At 37.4% G+C, this 14,263-nt stretch overlaps 1 protein-coding gene across 1 annotated transcript; it reads left to right on the forward strand.

Annotated features, from left to right (window-relative positions):
• Window positions 1-412: 412 nt before the first annotated feature.
• On the forward strand, window positions 413-13,774 carry LOC108753512 (bone morphogenetic protein receptor type-1B). Its single transcript, XM_018495120.1, has 4 exons — window positions 413-514; window positions 11,902-12,907; window positions 12,998-13,313; window positions 13,401-13,774. The coding sequence occupies exons 1-4, from the start codon at window positions 430-432 to the stop codon at window positions 13,530-13,532; spliced, it is 1,539 nt and encodes a 512-aa protein (XP_018350622.1). The 5' UTR covers window positions 413-429; the 3' UTR covers window positions 13,533-13,774.
• Window positions 13,775-14,263: the final 489 nt, after the last annotated feature.

Raw genomic sequence — 14,263 nt, forward strand, 5'->3', positions numbered from 1 at the left:
AATCGAGATATCGATTTTAAGTTAAAAAGTTACCATTTAAAATCATTCTGCATTCGTAGCATTCGCAACGCGCGAAAAATCGTGTAATCCGAGTTAATACTAAAGACCGCTCGTCACTTCGTCATTGCGTCTCTCGGTTCTGTTTATCGCGCCGCATGATCAGATACTCTCGACAGCGAGAGGCGAAGAGGTTCCTTAGCACAGACCTGAGCCCCGATCCCTCTTGATAACATCGTCTCGCTCTCTCACGCGGCGTCGATCGTCGCTCTTCGTCGGCGTTGCCGACGACGTACGAGGCGTCCCCCCACCACCGGCAACGCGCCCCCACCGATTCACGGCGGAGACAGCCGAGGCGAGTCGGCCTGCGCCTTGCGGGTTGACGCGGAGCGCTCTACGTCACAGTGAAGTATGTGCTCCCGAAAGTAGAAAATGGCTGCGCTCTCCGCTAACTCGGGCGGATGTAAATATGGTTTGTGGCTAGGCCTGGGAGTGCTTGCCGCGAAATACCTCGGCGGTGAGTACAACCGCCTCCTTACGTGACGCGCTACGCGCTCGATCCGCGTCGTAACATGCGTGCGTACGTTCGCATTTCTTGCATGCGTGCGTACGCGTATGTAGCTCTGTGTGTGTCTCTGTGTGCACGCGAGATGCTGCCTGCTGCCGAGAAGGGCAGCGGAGAAGGCGAAGCGAGGCGAGGCGAAGTGGCCGCGGAGAACGTTTGCGTCCCGTCGCTGTCGGGCCGCGCGCGAGAGAGAATCGATCGGATGCGGACTGGCCGCGCGACGCGACGCGACGCGCGAAACGATCGCCCTGGTCCCCGCGCCGTTCGCCTTCTGCCGCACAGATGTTTCAACCGGATCGCCGTTCTCTTCTCTCTTTCTCCGCCTTTTCCTCGATTCGGTCCTCCGCGCCCGCCGTCCCGCGAGCCGCGCGAGTTTCGTTCGCACATTCGCGTCTCCGTCGACTCCCGTCTTTCTCCCTTCTGGGCCCGTGTTCCGAAATTCTTAATAACGATAATAACGATCACACTGTCGCGCAGCTTCTTTATTTTACCATGTATAAAACCTCCGACAGTGTAACGATATCTTTACTGTCCATTCATGTCTTACCAATGTAGATTAATTTTAATCTTGGTTCAATTTCTCTTCGTCTTCTCTATTTCTTAGAACTAGAAAGGGATAAAGTTAGTTGAATCGAAATGAAAATTAATCTACATTAGTAGAAATGGATATAATAAGGCTCTACCGATGTAAGATCAACTTTTAATCTCTTTAACTTATTGTTTTTCTAATTCTAACAATTAAGAAAAAAAAGATAAAAATATTTCTAAACCTTAGAATTAGGTAAAGATAAAGAATTAATTGGACCGAAGTTAAAGTTGATCTTACATTGGCAGAATCGAGCCTAAAGATTATAAAATCTAGCTGAACTGACAGCCGAGAAACGCCAAAAGATTAACCAACATCATCATCGTGAAGGATCGTCGTTCGACGCGCCCTCGAATCCCTCGATTGTATCGCACTCTTTTTAATACCTTCGAGGAAACACCCCTAGATACGGGGAAACTCCGTCGACGCAACGGCGATCGACAGTACCTTCGTGTGACACTTCTTGATTCCGCGACCCTCATAATTCCGTGCGACGCATATTTTTCTCGATTCCGTTTTATCGTCATTATTTGCCAAACATTCATATGTCTCAAATTACAAAGCACTTCCGGCTGTTTTGTAACAGTAACAGATCTGCTTACACTTTTTGCCCTTAGCAATCATCGCTTTCTCTTTCCTCAAAGTCTTAATATATATTTATCTCATTTTAATTGCAAATATTTTTAGGAATTTCAAGTGGACAGACCTAATTGCATTTTCTTTTTTTACAGCGCTCAGTAACGTTATTAATTTTTTTTCCCTCGCAATTAAATCGAACGTTCTCCCACTGATACGTTTTCACGGGTGGAATTTCTGCGCCGTTCAACATTGCACGCGGCCGTACTTTTTTACGTCTGAACGGGACGGGAACGAGAGAGAGAGAGAGAGAGAGAGAGAGAGAGAGACAAATAGAGAAAAGGAGAGGGAGACGAAGATGAGAGGTTAGCTGTGTTCCCGACGTTAGAGACTGAAATACCAGCGATGCTGAGAATTCGTGCCGTCTCTCGTCGGCTCGACGAGAGTGCCGTTCTCTCGCGAGACGCCTTTTCCACTTTTCTTCTTTCCCTCTTTTCTCCGCTTTCTCACGGGCTTCTCTCTTTGCGCGTCTCGATCGTAGGGTCCAGATCCCGATGCTGGACCGACCGATGCTGGATCTTGCTGCGCGATTCTGTATCGGCGGGGGATGACGACACCAGACTTTAACCCTTTGAAATGCAATGCGATCATACAACCGTTGCTTTTTTTAATACCTTCTTTTCTTAATCTGCGCAGCGACCATATTTGATGTTTATGACGAAAGGAAAGTTAAATCATTCGTTTCAGATAGGACCTTGTTATGAAAATGATGTTGAAAGTTACTTTCCTTTGTATATGTTGTCATTTTCGACATATATATTTGCGACATGAGAGCATATACAGTTGAAGGTTTTACTAGAATTTGTTTACATATGTATATATCGGGAACACATTTCAAACTTCTCGTTTACTGAGAATAGGTCGAAAAATATTCGCAAGTAATTGTTATATGTGACGTTTTCTTCGATATTTATTGATTATTGATAAAAAAAACTTGTAATGACTAGATGTATTCTTGTGAAATATATCTCATTATTTCTAAAAAAAAAAAAGATAATTTATTGCTATATAAAATTTTAATTTGCTGTATTTAAATAAGGATTTATTTCAGCGAAATATATCATATAAATAAATTTTGTAATCTCTTAGTACGCGGAATATTACGACTGTGAATTATTTGAGAAATATTATTGCTATGATGATTATAATATTATTGTAGTTATTTGCCCAACATTAATAGTCTCAATTGTCTCAAACTACGAAATATTATCTTCAAGTTGTTTTGAAACGATATGGTTCTTTAATCTTTTTATAACGTTCTTAAATCCGGTTCTACCTGTTAGATTAACTTTAATTTCGGTTCAATGTACTATTCTAAAAATTAGTAAACATTAAGTTAAATTCAGATTAAAATTAATCTTATATTGGTTGAAATGGACTTTAAGCTCTAATCAGATTAGAGATTGAGATCGGGTAAATTTAACCAATCAAAAGAAAACAATCTCAAGTTTAATGAACTTTGCTTTGATTGATTAAATTCCAATTCAATCACAATCTCTAGTTTGATTACGATTTTAGACTGGAATTAATTTGGTCAATAATTATCGCAATAGTCGATTTTAATAGATAAATATAAAATTATGTACGTATAATCAGAAAATATTTATATATGACTCCAAAAGTCGATTAGTTTCGTCAGAAGTTTAAAAAATTTCTACGATATTGCCGTTTTTCCAATAATCAACAGTTACAACACATTAAGATTGAAACGAGAAGTACGCGTCCTAAATATATCCTGATACATGTCTCGATATATGCAATCAGATTCATTCATGCGTTAAGAGTAACTGTGATGAAATTCCGGTTAACTTAATCAGTGATCAACTAGCACACAATTGCAAAATTTATAATTATATATAATTCCTCGTCCCTAATCGAATCCTTTTCATATATGAAACAATAGAAGATAATATCTCAATTATTTTTTCCACTTTAACAAATAGAGTATAAGCTTAATAAGTTAATTGAAGTTTGATCGGCGTAAGCAACTTATGATCCCATTACATCAGAAAAAAATTATTGCTAGGCCGATAGTAGAATAATACAACGATGAATGTATTCTGCAATATTATCGTCATTACTGAAGCTACCGAGTATTTTTTGCGCTTTTCAAAAAAACATTGAATTAAAAACAATAGTTTTCTAAAACGCTCAATTATCGCTTCAATCTCCCACAGTCATTGACGTCTAATTACAATTATCATATTTATATCCTTTTCTACCAATGTAGTTTAATTTTATTTTTGGTCCAATTATAACTCTTCATCTTTTTCCTACACGGAGAAAAGTGTCCGATTGGATTAATTAGAATTCTAGTTGAAAATGGGCGTAGCAGAATTTTCTGGTTCGTCCATTTTCAACCATCAGATATTTTTCTCGGTGCAGTTCTGAGAACTAGAAAAAGATGAAGAATGAGTTGAACCGAGGTTAAAGTTAATCTAGATTGGTAGAAACGGACATTAATAATCGCAGCAACGCAATCGAGCACTTTCAGCGCTAAATGCGGCGCGAAGATGCCGGGACGGCATTTGTCTGTCCGTAGGAAATGGAGAGATTGTTTATGTTGCCTCAGCGAGCGCGTGCATAGGGCTCGAAATACATCAAAGGATAAACGTCGTTTCAGCGAGACATGGCACTCGTCCCTTTCCTTTTCCCTTGCCGGAGTCTGCAGTAATTTTGCACTGAAAACACGGGTCTGTTCCAATCCGCTCTGCCTTTCTCCTCTCGCGCTGCGCTCTCTCTCTCTCTCTCTCTCTCTCTCTCTTTTTTTTCTTACGTCGCATATGACGTACGACGTACGCGATTTTTTTCCGCGAGATCCCGCAAGGACATCGCGCGTGTACATCGTGCGTACGTGATGAATAAGGCGAATAAAAGGCGGCCTTTCTCAATGCAAGCGCGCGAGTCGTATCCGGGATATAAAAATACGCTGTTTCGTAACATGTGACTTCTCGCTCGCAATGCGACGAACTCTTTTTCAAGTGCGATGCCGGAAACGTATCGACCGTATTCTCAGATAAAGATTTGTAATCCCGGTATTTAAGAGAATATATATATATATATATTATCTGTCGAAATATGTAAAAAAAAAATATGATTAAGAAGCAAGGAAAAAACGCGCGTACGCACGCTCGATCAGAATAACAAAGTAGTAGTTCTCAGTGAAAAGAATGATTAATGAGATCCCCGATAATTTAAGTCTGGAATAAAAAGCCCCACGTTCGGTGGGTCCAGAGTTCGAGGCTGTAGACGCGCGAAAACATTTTTTTACGCGGCAATGAAAAAGGCGAATTGATATATAGACAGAAGGTATTTATGAGTCGTTTCGGCAAACGGATTATTTAAAAGGCTGACCGAGGTTTAATAGATTTTGTTTCTTCTAATCGCTTTTTCCTTCTAATGTGCATTTTTATCAACTGGATACTCTATCCGCTGAAATTGGTTACACACACACACACACACACACACACACACACACACACACACACATACATATATATATTGTACTCAAATATATACACTGAGAAAAATAGTCTGAATTAAATAGTAATTCTGATGGAAAATGGACGAATCAAAATTTTCTGATAAAATCTATTAGAATTCTAATTGAGATATAACTCTGATTGATATAATTATTTTAGTAAAAAATAAGAATTCTAGTAAATTTTACCAGAAATATTGTATCATCGAATACTGATTATTTCAACTAGAATTCTAATAAATTTAACCAGAAAATTCTGATTCGTCCATTCTCAACCATTTAAAGTGAGAAATTTTTTTCTATGTATTTATCTTGTTTTGAGTGCAACATTTTTTGGGATTCCAAGTTTTCAAGCAACAAATTTAATCTTAATAATACGTTGGTAGAAATGGATTTTAGAAACAAGCAAATAGCTATTTAAACTTAAGCCAATTTCAACGGTTGCGTTCAGTAATTGTTGTATAATTTCCTTTAATACGATTGATTTATACAAAATCCGGTGAGAAACTAACACTGAAAAAAATGTTTGATTGATATAATCAGAATTTTCCGGTTTGTCCATTTTCAACCAACAACCAAACATTTTTTCAGCGAAGGGCAACATCAATTACAGCGACGTATTAAAGAATTTCACGACAATTGCAAAGTTACTTTATTTGAACGCAGCTAACAACTAATTATAGTAATTATAGAAGATTGTAGTGTCGAAAATTGAAGCTCGCTGGAAGTTTTCGATCGACAATCGTGGATGCTGTGACTCGCGCCGGAGATGATCACGTCTCTCTCTCTCTTGCATCGACTGGGGATTTCCACCTCGCAATCACGCCGCACGTTTGCGGAGTAGAATTACATACACGCTGATTGTCCTTCCACGAAAATTATGATCGCGGAGTATCACGATTACGCGCGCAAATCCGTCCGTGAGTTCCCACTGCTTTTCTCGACGATATTATTTGCAGCGCGACGTGGGTATTAAGTTTCCTATGCACGCTTCCAGCGCGAATGCCATTAAGTTACGTGCCGCCTCCGAATTGTCGCCCTTTTCGATATCAATTACATCACACTGATATCCATTTCTACAAATGCAGATTAACTTTAATCTCGGTTTAATTTACTCTTCATTTTTTTCTAATTCTTAGAATTAGAAAAAGATAGAAATTAACTACACCGAAAGAATTTTTTTCTTTTACTCTGAAAATATGGTAGTCATCGAGACAACATTGTATTTCGAAGAATTTTAATGTAAATCTCTCTCATTCATTAATAAACCTACAATAAAGTATAAAATAAGTTTGATTAATTTTACTGAAATGGATGGTAAAAATCTTTAAAATATTGTATTGTATCATAGCTATCATATATTTTAAGGGTAAATTTTAAAAGAAAATTCTCTCCGTATAGATTAAAATTAATCTGCATTGATAGAAACGGGTATGAGAATAATTTCTGGTTGAAAATGAACGAACCAGAAAATTCCAATCATACCAATTAGAATTCTGGTTACCTCAACTAGAATTCTCATAAGTAGAATTATAATAGATTCTGGTATTTTCGACCAGAATTCCAATTAACAACCGAACTTTTATCAATGCAGAGTTTGTCGCTTCGAGATTATCGCTTCAGCCGGTGAGCGAATAATTAAAAGTCACATCGCGATAATAAATAATATGAGATAAATATTATGGAATTATAAAGATACGATAAGATCAAAGATCAAAGAGCTTTTCCTTTATTAACAAATAAAATCATTTTATTAATGATACATTGGAGAGAAGTTTGGTTGCACTGATTGAAAATTCTGAAATTGGACAAGCAAGAATTTTCTGGTTGAATCTATTATAATTATAATTAAAAGATAATCATACTTTTGATTGATATGATTAATCTTTTGGTTCGTTCCATTCTCAATCAGAAATTTTTCTCAGTGTACCTTAACACCTCTTTTCCGGTGGAAACACAGATCTTCCTATAATCACGTATACCTCTTTTATTGACTTTTTAAATATTGATAAAGCGATAACAGAGAAGGAGATAACAGAATAATTTTCTCACTCGACATGGAATCAATGCCCTCTTGTAATACAAATCAAAATCACCTCTCACGAAGTTAGCCTACTTCAATATTTACTGAACTGTTTTTTCCACTTACTTAAATTGGTAACCAATTTCATTTATTATCTCCGATAAATTGCAATCACCTTAATGCCTGTTTTTTTTTACCAACATTCGTCCGCTTATCGGTTATTCCCCAGGGAATATGCGTGACAAATATTCCCTACCGCACCTTCTCCAATTCGATTACCTTTGACGTCATTCTATTATAGCTCGGAATATTGCGATCAAACGTTATTAATTAAAAAAAAAATGTCTCAGTTTCGAAATAGCTGCGCCGCGTTTCTAGAGTCGCCGGCGAACTTGGCGATTCGGCGCGACTCATAGACGCGCGGGGCTATCGCTGATACTGCTCTTTGCCACGCTGATAAAGTCCGCAACTAGCTGGCACGTCGCGCGTCGCCTCGCGCGATTCATTGAAACCTTCGTGCGATTACGAGCGCCGATTGCGTCGCGAAAGCCGCACGAAAGCAGATATGCGCGTTACCGCCTCTCGGCCGATCGCGCGAGCTCGTACGCACACTTGCGCGTTTACGAGTTTTCTAAACAGTTCATTATGACTTTTCTCGCCAGTGGTGGTCGAATTGATAAGCATTCGTTCGGGGACCCGATTGTTGAGTCTGTATCAAACTACGCATTAGAGATTGTGAATTATGAGCTAAAGATTAGAATTTAATTAATCGGATGGTCAATTTTCATTCAATTTTCGTTTTGTTCCAATTTAAATGAATTCTGATCCGCAATTTGTAATCCTCGACCTCAAAAGGTTGAGAATCTACGAGGATTGCAAATTGCAGAATTCATTTAATCCAAATTAAATCCTTTAATCATTTAATCAAAATTAAAGAGGATTAAAATTAAGACCATCGATTGGTCGCGCACAGTTTAAGTTGCACTACGCATTGCTGATGTGAATTGGATTCGGAATCGATCTTGAATCATTGACTAGTCAATTAAAATGAAGTAGCCAAGGATCCAAATAGTCAATCACAGAATAGGTGATTCTCTATTTTACGATCCGTGACACGCAATCCGGATCCGATTCATCTTCGCAATGCGTAGTGTGACTTAAAGCCCGCATTAGATTACGTATTGAAGATTATAATTCAACCAACCAGAAATTAACTCATCCGGCAATGTGGGACTTTGAAGGCACAGATTTTTTTATTGTGAAGTTTACTAAATTTAAATATGTAAAAAATAAATAAAATACATTCCGAGAGAGACTTCTATATGATAATAAAAACGTTGTTAAAATTTTCACAGTAATTTTTCAAATTTTTATACAATTTTGTACAGGATATATAAATCTACACTAAAGTTTTAAAGACCAAGGTTGCTGACGGAAGGTGCAAAATTACATGTTGCTGACGAAGGATTTTAAGATTGATTGGTCAAATTATAGTCGTCAGTTTGTGGTTTTAAAACTTCAATGCATCGGTCTTTGAGTCTTCTGATAGTCCTCTAATTTTATAAATGCACCAAAAAAAGAGTCTGATTGCATTAATTAGATTGATAGTGGAAATCAGGATTTTTTGCTTAAATCTATTAGAATTCTAGTCGAAATAATCACGTTCAATTATAATTACCAGAATTCTGGTTAATATGATCAAAATATTCATTTTCAATCAGAATTTTTTTTCAACGTGCTTATTTTTAAAAATTAGTAGAGTGCAACGATCAAAGTAAGCAGTAAATGCAGTAGTTTTTTTTTTTTTTTTTTTTTCAAATTATGTATATAAAGAAAACAAGTTTAACTAGAAACAGTTAGGTATAAATATAACTTATTGAACAGATTTCTTCAGAAATCCATCATACTAAAGGCTATGTAAGGCTTCTGGAGCTCTAAATCCGCCACTGTGGCTCTATCTGGATAAGGCCGAGATCGATATCACGGTATAAGTGTCACTTAGGCGATTCCTTTCCCAGATCTCGCGTGTTCTCATATACGGTCATTAATCGCCAGTCATGACAGCGATAGTATCCATATGACAATCGTACACGTTGACAGAACATTGTTGATGTGGAAAAATACTTTCAGCGAAGCTATTTATTTTTCTCGCTTCTAGATATGTAAGGATAAGTGAATCGTGGCCGTCGAGAGTTCGTTGCTTTCACATTTATACCTCTTGTTTATGTTTATTAAAAGGCACGGTCACGGTTCCTGAAAGTTAGCAGGTCGAATTCCGCTAAGTCAAACTGAGATTATCATGTAATTCGACTCAACATAGACTTCTTAGAAGGATTTTAGATCTAAAGAGAAAAGGTATTTAATAGATTATTACTATCTCGGTTTCAGGTTTCGCTTTATCCAAATCCTTGGCACCGCTTTCAACATCAGATTCATTGACTAATTCAAAATTCAATTATTCGAGATTTATACTAAAATTAACCCTGCTAGTTCAAATTTACTGTAGGATCATATCAATTTAGATCAATATGATTAAAAAGGTCTGAAAAGTAAAAAAAGTAAACAATTTTTTTTTTACAGAAAAAAGATCTTAGATTAACAGAGGCGAAGTCTGCTAATGAAATACCGGAGAAAAATTTTAAGTAAAGTAAAATAAAGTATTAGTATAATATTAAAATAAAAATAATAGTTTTTAACACTAAAGCAGCCAAATTGGCTCCAACGGTCTTTCTAGGTAGACAATTAAAAATTCAACCATTTTATATAGTTGAAAATTTTTTTATTAAAGTTAAGAACATGAAAAATGACGAAAAGTCACAAAAGGTTATCACGTGGAAGCACAATTGAAAAAAATTATATTAGTTTGAATTTCGCGAAGGAGTCAAATTGGCTATCTCGGTCCTTGTAGTGTTAAATAAATAAAATACTAGTAAAAACATAAATTATATTTTGGATCAAATAGAGTCGGATCAGTAAAAGATTCTGGTTAAAAGATTCTGGCGACATCCTTAACGAGAGAAGAGAAGAAGAAGAGAAAGTGTGCGATGGAACGAACGCAGAACGCGCGCGAAGAATCGAATCCGTCATCCAGATATTCGTGGGTTATAAATAGAGCGGTCACCGTAAAATAGACACGCGAGAGAGTAATTCCGTGGCGGTAGATAAGCGCAGCCTCCACGCGCGCCAGGCTTTCTTCCTCTTTCTCCTTTTGTGTCCCGCGACGGTCGTGCCGCCGCGCTTGCATACTCGTTAGAAACGTGACACCGTATGTTTGCATCGAATTCGCCGTTATCGGGCACCGTGACGGAGACGGATACCTCGTGGCGAACTCCTCCGGTTTCATGGTCTGTCAGATTCATTTCGGAGTCATTTCTAATTCTGGATCCTTCACGTCACTGCAAATCATAATTGAGATTTGATAAACAGACTTTTGAATTTTAAACGATTAAGGCCCGATTGCACCAACGTTACTTTGATTTTAAGTGAGGCTTAAAACTCTTTCTGTCTCTGTCTCTTTTTTACTTTAAAACCCTTAAAGTCAAGGTGATATTGATGCAACTGGGCCGAAGTATTGATGAACGACAGTAGAAATATTTTCAATGAGAATTACCGATCTGAAAAGAAATATTTTTTTCGTAATATTAGAAAGATCAGACACTGAAAATAAAAATGATATGATATCAATAACGTTATTTTAATTGAAAATAATCTTGTTAATTCACACACACAACAATAACAGTTTTAACGAAATTTTATTAAAACAAGAATGTGATATATTTCTCCCATTATTAGTGTTATTGTGAATTAACAAAATTATTTTCAATTAAAATAATAAATGCTTTTAATAGAACACCATTTTTTTCAGTATAAATACTAATTATATTCTTTATGTTTACATCTTAAATTTTGATGCGTTTCAATGGTACAAGCGCTTACTACTATACGTGCAGCTGTTTTCTATAATATACTGATTACAGAATCTAATTCATTCCAGATTTTTACTCTATTTTTATTTGTTATCATACCATTTTCTTTTACTGATGACCCATTAACACTATGATCCGTTAACATATATTTCATCATATTTGTGTGCTGATCGCGCTTTTATACGTGCGCAAAATTTAATAGCGAGAATTATCGGTCCCCGATGGTTTACGTCAATTTGCATGCAGAGACGCTTATGAAAAATATCCCCGATTTCCGAGTCGGGACGCACCTACCACTCCTTTCTCTTTGTGGTGGTGCACGCCTCTCCGTGGGACGCGACGACGGTCGTTCGCCTACACGATACATCTCATGACTTGTCAAACAGCCTCTCGAATTCGCTCAACTCTACGCCTAGTTTATCAATTATCATTAAGTTATTTAGCATCTCGCGCAACGCATCGTACACTTGATTTCATATTATTTCATATAGCAACGCATCTCCTACTTTGCCACTCTTTGGCTCGCTTATAAACAAGTATTAATCTCAGAGGAATCATGTTCAAAAATAAAATGTTTGAATGACTGCACACGATTAATATTAGAATCTTGCATGTTTTCCCTAAGTATATACTATTGATTCATTCATACTCAGTGCCTAATAATACTATCGATGTTTCTTGTTGCAGTGTTGGGCGGTTTTTGCTATTGTGACGGACATTGTCCAGACGGTAGGCAAAATGGGACTTGCGACTTACGACCTGGAGGCCAATGTTTCAGCGCTGTGGAAGAAGTGTGGGACCCTGAGCAGGGGGACTACGTTCCCGAGTGGTCGTTCGGTTGCTTGCCGCCCGCCGAGGGAGGTTTCATGCAATGTAAGGGAAATCAAGTTCCTCACTTACAAGAGAAGAGGATAAAGTGCTGTAATCATACGAATTTATGCAACAAAGAACACTTTCCCGATATAACTCACAAATCTCGTCCTACCGTGGATACCAGTCCTATGGTCATATCATCGGGGGTGCCACTAATCATCCTAATAATAACATTGTCAGCGATTTTTGTCATCGCTTCGATAGCGATAGGAATCGGATATCTTAAATGCCGGAAGAAAGAGCGAGATCCATGCCTAGTGCCACAAGGAACCCTCAAGGACTTCATAGATCAGAGCAGTGGATCAGGTTCGGGATTACCACTCTTAGTACAACAGACAATTGCGAAACAATTAGCCATGTCGCAGTGCGTGGGAAAGGGACGTTACGGCGAGGTATGGTTAGCTAGATGGCGAGGTGGTGAAAAAGTAGCGGTGAAGGTCTTCTTCACGTTAGAAGAGGCGTCTTGGTTCCGAGAAACGGAAATCTATCAAACTGTCCTTATGAGACATGATAATATCCTCGGCTTCATTGCTGCCGATATTAAAGGAACTGGCTCTTGGACTCAGATGTTGCTGATCACAGATTATCACGAAAGAGGTTCATTGCTCGATTACCTGCAAACAACTGCACTAGATCATCAAGCCTTACTAGCAATCTGTTCGTCGATTGCGTCTGGTATCGCACATTTGCACACGGAAATCTTTGGCACGCAAGGGAAACCCGCAATTGCTCATAGAGATATTAAGAGCAGAAACATTTTAGTCAAGAGAAACGGAGAATGTGCCATAGCTGACTTTGGGTTGGCAGTTCGCTACATCAGGTACGTAAGAATTTAAGAGATATATCTTTTGTTATTAGTATTTTTTTTTTAGAATTGCAAATTGAGAGTGAAAAAATTATCTTTTTTTAGCGAGAGTGGAGAGATTGACATCGCGCCAAATACTCGAGTGGGTACTCGACGTTACATGGCACCAGAAGTGTTGGACGAGACTTTGAATACATCATCCTTTGATGCATTCAAAATGGCAGATATGTATTCTGTTGGTCTTGTATTTTGGGAAGCGTGTAGGAGATGTGTCACAGGTGGCAAGAATACTATGGCAGAGCCTTATGCTTTGCCTTATCACGATGTCGTACCAAACGATCCAGACTTTGAGGATATGCGCTTGGTAGTCTGCGTAAAACGATTGCGTCCAGTTATTCCAACGAGATGGGATAACGATTCGGTAAGAAAAATACTTTTCTGAGAAAAACAAATTTCCGTTTTAACTGTCCCAGGTTTTACGGATAACGAATAGCTCTTTTCCTTACAGATCCTATATGCGTTAAGCAAAATGATGTCGGAATGTTGGCATCCAAATCCACCAGTTCGCTTAACTGCTCTTCGCGTTAAAAAGACATTGTCGAAACTACACATTGATAACGGCAGCATCAAAATCGTGTAGTGCTTGATATGACTATGAAAAACTGACTCTTCTTCTAGTTAAACAAATAACTTCCTACTCCTGTAAATATGCCCTTAGTGACAATAGAATTGTTGACAGACTGCAGCCTGAAGACTGACGATTACAAGTTTATAAATGTAAGATACAGAGAAAAAAAGAGAGTATGAATGAGCAAGGAATGAATGACCTGACCGATTGTAGAAGATGTAATTGACATGTATATATTATGTACATATAGAAAAATATCCGTGTATATATATATATATATATATATATATATATATATATAAAATCCGATTTCTTCATTAAGGAAAAATAATGTTTACGTTGAAAATATAAATCTTTAAAGAATAAAATGAACGCAAAAAATTTAAAATTCTTGTAATAATTTTCTTTTATATTTATATGAAATTTATCAAAGTTCACGAAACGGTTTCGATACATTTCGCCATGTTAAAGCTTGTTCAATACTTAATATTCTATCTTTTTATTAAAATAACAAAGCCTATTTTAATAAAAGCTAGAATAGTCATATAATTTATACTATATTTGACTGTATAGTGATATAAAGCGAATTCAGCGTGTGAAAATATATCAAATATTTGATATGTCACAATACAAATTTTTCACATAAGATACATTTCGCGTCTACGTCGCGTCACTCTTTGTGTTCGGAATTTGAAAGTATGTGTAATGTGCCTAACGAGATCTTATAAGCTAAGGTAATACTA

This window comes from Trachymyrmex septentrionalis, unplaced genomic scaffold (assembly GCF_001594115.1).
Source record: "Trachymyrmex septentrionalis isolate Tsep2-gDNA-1 unplaced genomic scaffold, Tsep1.0 scaffold7, whole genome shotgun sequence".
Lineage (NCBI taxonomy): Eukaryota > Metazoa > Arthropoda > Insecta > Hymenoptera > Formicidae > Trachymyrmex > Trachymyrmex septentrionalis.